The sequence below is a fragment of the Sebastes fasciatus genome, chromosome 22, assembly GCF_043250625.1.
Source record: "Sebastes fasciatus isolate fSebFas1 chromosome 22, fSebFas1.pri, whole genome shotgun sequence".
In the NCBI taxonomy this organism is placed as follows: domain Eukaryota; kingdom Metazoa; phylum Chordata; class Actinopteri; order Perciformes; family Sebastidae; genus Sebastes; species Sebastes fasciatus.
In genome coordinates, this window is record NC_133816.1 from 17324240 (window position 1) to 17336201 (window position 11962).

General features: G+C 39.3%; 1 protein-coding gene and 1 long non-coding RNA gene across 2 annotated transcripts in view; both read right to left on the reverse strand.

The window, feature by feature from the left end:
- Positions 1-3733, reverse strand: part of dnah2 (dynein, axonemal, heavy chain 2) — a 56859-nt gene extending 53126 nt beyond the window's left edge. Inside the window, exons 1-6 of the mRNA XM_074622814.1 lie at positions 3543-3733; positions 2518-2586; positions 2227-2391; positions 1852-2080; positions 709-819; positions 3-241 (exon numbers count right to left, since the gene is read on the reverse strand). Of these exons, the coding sequence (XP_074478915.1) occupies positions 3-241; positions 709-819; positions 1852-2080; positions 2227-2391; positions 2518-2577 (804 nt within the window). The 5' untranslated portion in view covers positions 2578-2586; positions 3543-3733. The remainder of the gene's footprint in view (positions 1-2; positions 242-708; positions 820-1851; positions 2081-2226; positions 2392-2517; positions 2587-3542) is intronic.
- Positions 3734-8083: 4350 nt separating this feature from the next.
- Positions 8084-10703, reverse strand: LOC141761024 (uncharacterized). Its single transcript, XR_012592505.1, has 3 exons — positions 10611-10703; positions 9069-9165; positions 8084-8885 (listed from the first exon to the last, which is right to left on the reverse strand). It is a non-coding gene; the product is annotated as an uncharacterized LOC141761024 (long non-coding RNA).
- Positions 10704-11962: the final 1259 nt, after the last annotated feature.

The following is an 11962-nucleotide window of genomic DNA, read 5'->3' on the forward strand; positions in this document are numbered from 1 at the left end:
ACCTGTATTTCCTTGGCCAGTTTGCAGAAGTTTTGTATATAGAGAGAATTCAAGAGCTGCAGGATGTTCTGGATGTGCCTGACCCCTGGCTTTTGCAGTTGCTGGCTGATGTTCAACAGCTTGGCAGAGCGAGTCTTCCAGAAGGCTATCTCTGTCAGCGGGTCACACTTGTCCCTCATATTAACTATTTCTTGGGCACTCAGTAGGTCCGTGATCTGTTCCGTCCAGTTGATCACAACAGCTATAAACAGGAAGAACAAGTGAGTAGAAGAAATGGGAAATAGAGGTAGGGAGAAATAAAGTTTGGAGGAAAGATGGAGGGAGCAAAGAAGAGCATAGGTTGGAATGATATAAAAACCACTAGTATGACTAAAGAAATGTTGGAATAAATGCATGGATTTAAGGAGAGAACAGAGTTGTAGGGCGAAATTGAAAAAGAAAGATGATGGGTGGAAGAGTAGAATAAAAAAAACAATGAACAAATTGGACTGATGCATGTGAGAGGTGCCTGTGAGCCCAGTGCCTCATTAAATAAAATCTCAAAATAGTCTGAGACAGAAAGTCAATGCTGCAGTTTCCATGTTGTTTTGAACAGAAACTCACAGACCAAAAGTCTGAGTGTGACCTTTTAGACACTGACCCCACAGGAACACATGGAAAAAGGAAAGGCCCCCCGCCCCACCCGTATACACAGCTCCCCAGGCTTACTCTCCATCCTCTGTAACAGCCTCCTGTCCATGCTGACCTCCTCAGGGCTGCACTGTAGGCCTTCCATCGGGATGTACAGAACCGTGTTGCCCACCTTCTTAAACACATTATCTGTTCAAAAATAAAACTGTTAAATTATTACACAGCAGCGCATGTGGCTCGTTGTCATGTTGGCCATCCTGTGTGCACACTGCACCAATTGACTGCAAATGCGTCATGTGTCTTTCCATGATTTCTACCCCACCATCCTGGCATAGAGTGCGACCCGTATATCAGGGTCTATATAAAAACATTGTCCACCATTTGCATACACATGATGTAAACCCAGCATTTGCAGTCACAGAGGAGCTTCACTGTTACTGAATCAAATAATCTAGGTACACCAGAGAGATGTGGGAGTTTAGGAATTAAATATCTGTAAAATGCCTTTGATAACTGGTGGACTGACTAATAATTATGTTGTAAAATGATTATCATCTGGGAAACACTAAGTTTCCCTCTCTGTGGAGGTACAGTTTTTGTTAATTACCTGTAAACAGAAACCAGGGAACATTATGAATTCCATCCATCCAGCCGGTGGTAAACCACACTTTAGGCTCCTGGCTGACTAAAATCAGAAAATACCAAATCTATTGGTCTACTCAATGAATAGAGGTAGTCTAGTTTCAAATAGTCTACATGAGAAGTTGTTTTCACTAATAATTCTTTTATTTCTGAAGCCTACTGAAGCTATAGTCAAACTGGAAAGTTGAGAGTCAAACTCCAGGCCTTCAATGAGCATTGCTGATCAAGTTCACAAAGTTTAGAAAGTAGGAGATTTGTGTGATTTTCAATGGCTGCTTATACGGAATAGTGTGAAAAAGAGTTGGATCATAAACAAACGTAGGGGGTCATGTATTGACATGCAATGCCTCAAAAGTGACAAATTGATTGTTTTTTTAAGTAAGACAGAGAGTGAGGGAAGTGTAAAATGCTTCAAAGACGCTTCAAAAACACTGCCAGAGTAGATTGCTCTTTAATTATGTATTTTATAAAGGAGACCCCTAAGGAGTTTCAATGTCAAATCATAGTGAGGAAGGCAAAGATAACACCCTTACAGTAGTCAAGCGGTTTTGTAGAACTACTACCTTGAACAACACCCACCTGTGAGGCTGGATAGATAGCAGTGCATGTTGTTGGTATAATTGTCCTTGATGCTCGTCTCCATGTAGGTGCCGAGGGCAACTTGGGGGGCATGCAGACAGGTCATGTCATGAAGCAGCCCCTCGGTGGGGTCGCCCCGCACTGTGCCAAAGTGTACGGCCGCATCAAATGTCTCTGCTGTGATTATGGCTCCTGGCACACGGCTAAAATAAGACAGGTGCTCTACCACCTGTAGCCATAAAAGAATATTTTAGGTATGGTGGTAGTAATGAGGGATGAATAAAACAGGGAGGGATTTAGAATTCTATTATGCAAGTATCTGTATATAATCAAAATTGATAAAGAATTGAAAGTGGAGAGGAAAGTGTGCTGTACCGGTAAGGGCATGGAGAACTCCACCCGCAGCCCGGCATGGGTGTCCACGTAGACCACCATGGTTGTGATAGATGTGTCCTCAATAAATTGATCCAAAGCCCGCTCATTCTCCTCCGTCCACAACCCTCTGGTTACACCAGAAAGAGCCGCGCAGCGCATAAACAACTTCCATGGAGAGAGATGACAGGAGGGGTCCAAGGACAGAGAGTGAAATGTGGTTATTTAGTGGGATAATTGTCTGTGCACAAGAAAAATTAAAATCACACATTACAATCAATGGGTAAACCTTACCAGACGAATGGTCTTAGAGTATTCCTCATCCAGTTCTTTCAAAGCTTCCACCTCCAACATCTTCTTTAACTGTGATTATCAAATCATGTACAGATAAGATAAGATATTCCTTTATTAGTCCCGCAGTGGGGAAATTTGCAGTTTACAGCAGCAAAGGGGATAGTGCAAAAAACAAGATGCATCAGCTGACAGTAAAAAAAAGAGCTAAACAAAGTGTAACAAAATATGAACCATTTAAATAGAAGGAAGAATAAAAATAGGAGCAGTATATACAGTATTGACAATAAACAGACTATTAACAAAATTGCACAAGTGGAAAATGATATTGCACAGTATGAATTACACCTGAGTAGTAATAATGATAATGATATTGCACATTCAGTATACAGTATAGTGCAGTTAGTGGTGTGTAAGTGTAAGTGGTCTACTGGGAGCAGTGCTGGTAGGAAAATGCAGTAGCAGGATAATGTTAAGCACACACAGACAAACACACAAGACACACTGAAATGCAGTGACACACTGAGACACCAATTTATCATTTTAAAATTTAACGTTAACTCTCATTGTCCAAACTATGACGTTAGCATCAAATATGTCCAATACTTAACTAGCTTACATCTTTTTTTAAGAATTTTTTAATATATATTTGTAGCTTGACGTAGCTCTTATTTATTAACTGCCTAATTATATATATGTATATATATATGTCTAATTATATATATATTTATATATATATATATGTCTAATTATATATATACATATATATATATATATATGTCTAATTATATATATATATGTCTAATTATATATATATATATATATATATATATATATATAGCTTGACGTAGCTCTTATTTATTAACTAACTAATTATCTAAATGAGTAAATCAACTGTTGCAACATTAGCTAGTGGAAACATAGAAGTGTCTTTTGGGTGTAAACAGACTTACTGAGTTTAAAACAATGTTAACGTTAGCCAGCTAGCTAACTGTTAGCACTGCGCTACTAGGTTAACTTATACTGACCTCTCCGGTAACCAGCGCAGCCGAAAAGTTCAACTATTTAACTACTATAACGTTTTACGGGTGCGCTACAACAACTTTATCCTGGTAAACTATTTTAATAATAGTAATTCTTCGCAATAGCTATACGTTTTCTTCTCTTGTATATTTTCATTTAGCATCCCTTCAGTCAAACCTGTGGTCCTGAGTGTCGATGTGTCTCCATGGCAACGTTTGGTTGCCTGGGTAACCGATACGAGCTCGTTTGGCACGTGAGCCACGTGGTTTAGGATGCAGCAGGAGGATGCAGTGCTCTGTGGAGTTTTAAAGGACGTTTTCATTAATGTACTTCTCGATTTTAGGGTGTCAGTTGGAAGGGAAGCATCTTTAGTACTGCATGTATAGTCTGTTGTATAATAGAGCTGCCTTACATGGTATTGCTCATATTCATATAGGCTACAGATGGTCTGGCAACAACAGAACTTGCTGTGGTCAGATCATACAATATACACAAACTTGACCATACTTGTTATATTTATTAATTGGGCTATTTGTTTAATATAATACATCATTAAGAAATTGCTAATAGATCAGAAATAAGCCATTTTATGAGGACATGTTTGGGGTTTCCAGTTTGTTCAAAATCCTCCTTCAGCATCAATCAATCAATCAATCAATCAACATTTATTTGTATAGCCCTTTACAATAACCAAAAGGTACCCAAAGTGCTTAACAGTAACATCAAGAAATAACAAGGTACATAAAAAGCACAGGAAAAATTGTCACAGCGCTACTAGGTATTAAAAGCCAATTTAAATAAAAAAGACTTGAGCTTAGATTTAGAAAGTACTAGGTCAGTGACAGTGCATAAATCAGGGGGTAACTTGTTCCACAGTTTAGGAGCAGCATAACTTGCTTCATAGTTCTTTAATTCATCAGGAAGACCAATCTACAAATCTGAAAATGGGATCAAACAATACTATAGACCTATTATTAGGCTGGCCTAAAATTTGAACTTTATGGGTTATTGTAGTGATGGTAGTAACCCATTAATGTTGACTTGCAAATTTTTATAGCAGCAGAATTGGCTTTTTGTAAAATGAGAAACTAATATTTTTTAAAACCTGGTCATGACTTACTCACTGTCTTAAACATTTTTTTTCTCATTTAGCCTATTTAGCATATGGTTTCATGACATCTTTACTGTCATTAGGCCTTTTCAAACACATAAAATGAACAAAGTTCATGAAAAGAAAATTTCATCTGCAAATAAATGCCCCCTGTCGCAGAAGATGTTTGACTCTGCTTATTATTAATTGTTCTCATTATATATATTCATAAAAATAAAAATGTTGAGATACATCTGTTGAATTTTAAGTTTTCATCGCCCTGCAGAACTTTGCTCTGTCATCTTTCTGCAGTCTTCCAATTTAAAAATAATAACAGCTAATAGTCCTGGGTCGCCATCCAGTGGCAGAATGACTAAAGTGCCGCAGGGACACCAGGATAAAGACGTGTGGAGAAACCAAACTTTACCATTACTGTACATTTCAGAAAAGAAATGGAACACTTTTCTCACGTTGTTTTATTCAGTTACATATTATATGCTTAAATTAAACTTAAATATTTAGCTGATCTTTAAGTATATATTAAGAGATCTAAATCTTGCATATCTGCCTATCTGCCTATCTATCTATCTATCTATCTATTGCCTTTCTAAACGATTGCAGTCTCTTTTTCCTCTTCTTATGCACACATCTAAGAGTAGCCTATTGGTGTCCATAATAAAACAGCAGATCCACTTGCTCTAATTCAGTGCTTCTAGATGTACAATAGGCTTCCACAATGACCCCAAAATATTGTTAGTAATAAACATTTCCTAGAGAGGAATAGTCCAATGCAATCAGAACCAACAGTCCATGGAAACTACACACTTCTTATTCTGTTGAAGACTCTGTAGCCTATCTGAACCTCTTGAATGACCAATTACCTTTCCTCTCCCTCTCTCTAGAGCTTCATCTCTCTCCTCTTGCAGGTTTATCTTCGGTTATTTTGGGGTTTTAACTCTATAGTCACTGGCAAACACACTGTACAACTTGCCCAAATTCCAATAACTACTATTCAATGGAAAACAACTGGACCCCAAGATGTTCAAGAGTAAATAAAGTAGTAACTGGGAGCCAAGAGTCACTTAAAGAATCAAAAGTTGTTCTTTGGAGATGTCTAGTAATTTTGTCATGCCCCTGTAATTTTGTCATTTCCCTAAAATCTGAAAACTGGAGCATGTTGAGTAAAATTGGGTTGGTTCACTTGGCTCCTATGGGGGCCTGAAAGTGATGTCAAACTGTAGATTGGTTTAACTTCAGTGATGAAGAATTCCGACGGAGACAGTATAATAGCTTTTTCAACCAGGCAATTACCCTATTTTTCCACTGAAGTGATGGACAACATTTGCAAACAGATGTAGTTTTAAGAGGTTCTAGGAAACAATGAATTTCGAGATAAACCCACACAGTTTCTAAGTGGAAGCAGATGGGAAGAGTTGGCTTCCAATGACCTAGATAATTGAATATTTCCAAAGATGGGAAAGGGAAAACCAAAATGAGACACCCACTGGGTGGACACCACAAAGTGATAAAAGAGGCAGATTTTTATGTACTGGGAAACACAATTCTTATTCACTTATTAGAAATGATAGTTCAATATTACCCCATTATAAATAACATCTAAAATGTTTCCACACCGCATTTACAATCTAGTTCATTTCAGCTGAAGCTTTTTATCCATAAAAATACCTCCCAAGTCTGATATTTTTGTTACAACCAGAATAACAACAACCAGCCAATTTGAATTTGAATTCAGCATGTTGCTATGAGTGCCCTCCTCCATCCCACACCACCCAACCAGAGACCACCAGTGTACACACACACACACACACACACACACACACACACACACACACACACACACACACACACACACACACACACACAGAGACTTGGGTCTGATAAAGAGGCTCTTAAACCCTGAGGAAGTTCGTGTTCGGTCTTTCAGGGGGACAATCCTTACGTCTGAATACAACCTTGAACTCAGCCCCCTCTCTGGTTCCCCTCTCTCATTACTGGACCATTCTTCCTCCCGGCTCACTTTCTCCAGGGTCCTTCTCTTGTTTTTCTCTCCCTCCCTTTCTTTCAGGAGTTTTGGGCTGAGTCCTTTCCAGTGGGGAAGTCCGGGCCTTCTCTCTCTCTCTCTCTCTCTCTCTCTCTCACAACACTGACCGACTCCAAACGTCTTGTCTGCGGAGCTTCATTAGAATTCATTTGTTTGAATAGGTTCATTTCTCCTTCAGTCGCTGCCTCCCTCTGTCCTCTTTTGCAGCTTGGGGGAAATGCTGCATATTAGCATAAAAATATCGTTAACTTCACCTTGATTAACTGCATTGTTTGCATGTGTGTGTGTGTGTGTGTGTTGTTACTATGTGGAAGTTTGCGTGTATGTGGACTGAGGTCCTGAAGATCAACGAACATATTAGATGCAAACACATGCATGCATGCATCGAGGAGAGGGATGAAAGTGGCTATACTGTATATGCAATACAGGGTCATGCAAAATAACCAGAGCTTTGTTAAGAAACCAGACACAAAATGTCCGGAGACAGAGATGCAGGCAGGCCAAAATTAAAGCCATGAGTCTGTGAGCTCAGATCTAATGACAGGCTGCCATGCCAAGGAGGGGCGGAGAAGAGAGGGATGAAGGATGGAGGGATGAATAAGGAGGACAGAGAGTCTACGAGGGGCTGTTGTTGCTGCTTAGACCAGATGAGCCGAGTCCGAAGATATACGGCATTAGTAAAATGAGAAAAGATTGGGAGGGCCTCGATGAGAGCCACAAATAGAATGACATTTTAAAAAGAGACAGAGAAACAGAGAGTTGTCTAGTTTATAAGTGGTCAGTAGAATATAAAAGAGAAGCTCAGCTGGAGGCAGCAGCCCTAATAGCTGTCCAATATTGCTATAAAAGGAAATAGATCCACACACACACACACACACACACACACACACACACACACACACACACACACACACACACACACACACACACAGATGTACATAGAGTACATCCAGCAGTAATAAGCCACTGGCTAGAGCACAATGAGCTCAGGGTCTTTTTAGGAAAGTGGAGCAGGCCTTGGAAGGTTTACTTTGCTTATTACACTACGATTAGTCCACAGACGGTGGCTTTGTTCAGCCACAGAGGGCCGAGGTCTGCTCCACCTAGGGATGCACCCATCCGTGTTTTTCAGTCCCGATACCGATAGCAATACGTGGGCTTTGGGTATCGACCGATACCGAGTACCGACCCAATACCAGTGTTTAATTAATAAGCTGTATGCCTCACTGGGATCATTCTTTTATGTGTAAGGCAACATCAGACTTGACTTAAACATCGCTTTCCTAACTTTGTAAAACAAAATGTGACAAATAAACACATAGATAAAAATGAAGTAGTGAATTGTTATTTATTATTAAAATAATAAATAGTACACCAGCAACTTAGTAAAAAAATCTTTAAAATTAAGTGTAAACCTTTTTTTACGCAGCAATAAATTGGTCAAAACATAAACAGGAATTAAAATGCCAGCAGTATATAATGTATATAGTATATAAACATTGAACTGACACTGAACTGATAAACACACAAACATACACATGCATCTGCATACATGCTTCCATGCATTCACAGCCCATAACGAGGACAGAATCAGACACCTGAATATAAACACAAACCGTCCTGAATGACCCCTGCTCAGTGGAAACACACACACATCCCACTGAATCATACACTACACACACACAAGATACACACACATGTGTATCTTGTGTGTGTGTGTAGTGTATGAGGAGGAGAACAATAAGTGTGTGTATGTGCAGCCAGGCAGAGAGATGGATAAATACACCTTTAATAACAGACCAGTGAGTCAGTACAGAGGCAGACAGGCCTGCAGCTGTTTGGGAAAAGGGAGTGGTAGAGATTAGTGTTGATCAGATCACAATCACACAGATTAGACCTGAATATTTAAGAATAACATACTGTATAAGTGAATGTTAAATGGTAGCATACCACATAAAACTTTTGTAATAAATGATCAGGTGGGTTAAGGTGTTGAAAGAGTGTAGATGTAAGTGAAGCTGTAATGTTTCGTGTTTTGCTACCACTTTCAAAACATTGTGTCTTTATGCTTTTAATCCTGACTCAGCATTGGCTTTTTTTTGTTGTTGTTTTATTCAAGACTACTCATTCTCCAAAGAGCAGCTGTCTCACTATTATTGATCCAAGCGCTTCTTCATTCCAGTCTGTGTCTGCCCACTTTATGGAGTGAGAAAAAAAAAGGATGGCAGCGAGTAAACGAGTAGTATCAGTGTGAGAAGTTGAGAATTGCATGTTGTGATTTGGAGAAGAGTGAATTAAAACACAAAAGCAGAAGTAGTATTGAAAGAACTTAGTCTGGAAGATGTATGTGTGTGTGTGTTTGCAGTGAGGGTATGGTACATTCTCCCACAGTGTTGAAACACGGGGCATCATCGATGAAGTGAAAGGGCTCCTCCAAACTGGATGGCATCACTGTTCCAGCTCCACCAGGGACAAACTAACACACACACACACACACACACACATTTTCAGACCAAATAAATGCATTGAGGTGGAGTTCATCAGTAAAACAAACAGAATATTCGCTAGCCTTTCATATTAGATTCAATGCTATAAGTAGAATGCAATTATGTGGCTACATTTTTTATACATTTTTATACTTTTTACTATTAACATATGTATTCTGTCAATTGTGTGTATCTTTTTATTTATCATAATATGCACATTTTTATTGTATTTATTTTCCTTTTTTTTGCTACTTGACTGAATGAATGCCCTTGTACACTGTACCTGAGTAAAGGGCAAATAAAAGTCTTGTATCTTGAATCAAAGGTGTACTGCAGATAGAAATGTTAAATAAAATAATATGGGGGAAATTCAGCAAATTTCTAGTCACGTATCCAACATTATTCCACATCTCCTGGATTATTAATGTTGTTTACTTGTATTTATGTAAACAGACTTTTGAGTATTCCATCAATATTCAGATTTCTTACCTTACTTGACAGCATGCGGCACACATAAGGACAAACTTTCAAACAATTTGAACTTACACTTCCCTTTGTTTGCAAAGTTCTATTTTGATACTGGCCACAGCCTCTTCATTACCCATTCATACAAAATAAAAAAAAATCTCAGGCTTTTACACACACAGAGAAGAGATAGTAATCCCTACCGGAGCACAGACACCCATGCACATGCAAATTACGCAGACGCACACTTTTGCTGTTAAAATGAACGGGTAAAAAGTAGAATGTACTCTCCGTGCACAGTTGTCTACATCTAAATATTATGGTGTACATTATGAGTTATTTTTAGTGTTTTTGGCTTCACATATATTAATCATGTCATGAACAGCATAAACAAACAAATCCCAAAGACCTCAATTCATCTGGCTTTTTGTAAATAAGAAATTGCCCTTTATCTGCTTCACCAGCAGCACGCCTCAGCATTAAATCTTTTTGAGAGTGGTCGGTTAGAAAATAAAGTGAGGGGACACGGGTGCCTGTGTGCATTCCTGTAAGTGATTAAATGAAAAAAAGCAATGACTAAGTGTTCCTGTCAGTGTTGATCAGGGTGCCACTGTGTCTATATTTCCCCAGGCTGCAATAATCTGATAGTCCACTTGGTGGTGCTGGCACTCTGCGACCATGAGGAGCTTCGGCAGGGAGTGGAAGTGGCCTCTCTCAGCTGTTGTGCAGCCGCAGTGCGCTTCCTCAGTGGACACAAATATATACTTGTATTTATTTAAAAAGCAGTGCATATAGTACCTTTATACTGGGTATTAATACTGTAGCATAGTTTGAAGGTGCTTCTGTCTACCCATATTCGCTGACTTGAAGAGGGACCGGTTGTAGTATCACATAAATATACAAATAACATTATGCCCAAATTCAACGAGCTGTGGCAGAAAAATCTGTGTGTCTGTGTACAGTGTCTTACCTGGAGAATGTCTGGTTTACAGCAGCATCACACATCTGTTACATGACCTTCATAGTTGACCCCAGCAATGAGTGCATCCCAAGGACTCTCCTCCTCTGGTCTCCTCCATCCATACTCATCCAAGTACAGACTTAGCAGACTCTCACTCACCTGGGGGGGAGCATCAGGACCATGATCTTAACAGACTGACTTTGAGATACAAACCAAGAAGCACGTTAAAAAATCTCTGCTGCAGAAAGTACAGAAAAATGGAGAGGAAGACATTTTAACACAGTAGCCATAAGTAGGATTTAGTCTCATACATTTGAGCCTTTATCCATCCATCTAACTGGCCCTCACTCTGACAGGGTATAAAATGGCCTTTCTGCCTTGAGCTAAGTCTATATTGTGTTTTAGAGCAGATTAATGACAAAGAAAGCATCAGCCACACATAAAATCCAATCAATCATCACTGCCATGACCTCATCATAGTCATCATCGGCACTCAATCATTGAGCAGTTCAACCAACGTCTTCACTGCGCTGCTGGCAGTCCATCTGATATGCCAGATATGCCAATAACTGTCACTGTTTAACTGTCTCTTTCAGAATCGTGAAGCCATAGACAATGTTCCAGAGCAGCTGTAGAAATATATTAATGCCATGGGGAGAGCTGTGTTTGGGATTGCATATCTGTCTTCCATAAATGTACATGTTTCAATTTATATTTTCATATGGGTGTTTATATGCACCTTCAGCTGATCGTCCAACTCCAGACTCCAGGAGAGAGAGAGGTGACTCTCATAGACAGCTCCTGGTGCTGAAATGATGTCTAATATAAATACATACCAGAGGAAGAGCAGATTAAAAATACAAACAGAGAACATGGGGAGCAAGAAAGAGGCACAACATGCAACAAAGGTCCCTAACAAGGATGAAACCAGGGAACCACTGGGCTACCAGGACGCCTGCCTATTCTCTTGCACGTCTTTGAGTAGCATGACATTCTTAGTAAGTGTTGGCTTTGACTGTACTCAAGCTTAATGAGAGACTGCATGAATCAATCAAGTGCATAATGTACAGAATATTATAGAGTGTAGAGGTCTAAGCAGCCTACGCACATGCCATGACCTGTTTTATAAATCAAGGCATTTTCTTTCAAGCTGAGCAACTGAAAGAAATAAAGGAACTGGCTCTTGGCTGGACCAGCCCTCGCATTAAGTATAACCGAACGCTCAATAAGACATTTTTAGGTGACCAAAAATTTTATAATTAACTTTCATGTATTGAAACTAAACTGTGAAAGGGTTAAAGTTCTACAACAAAAACACAAACAACTCCCAGACTGGACAACGCCGTGGTAGCGACCTGTCA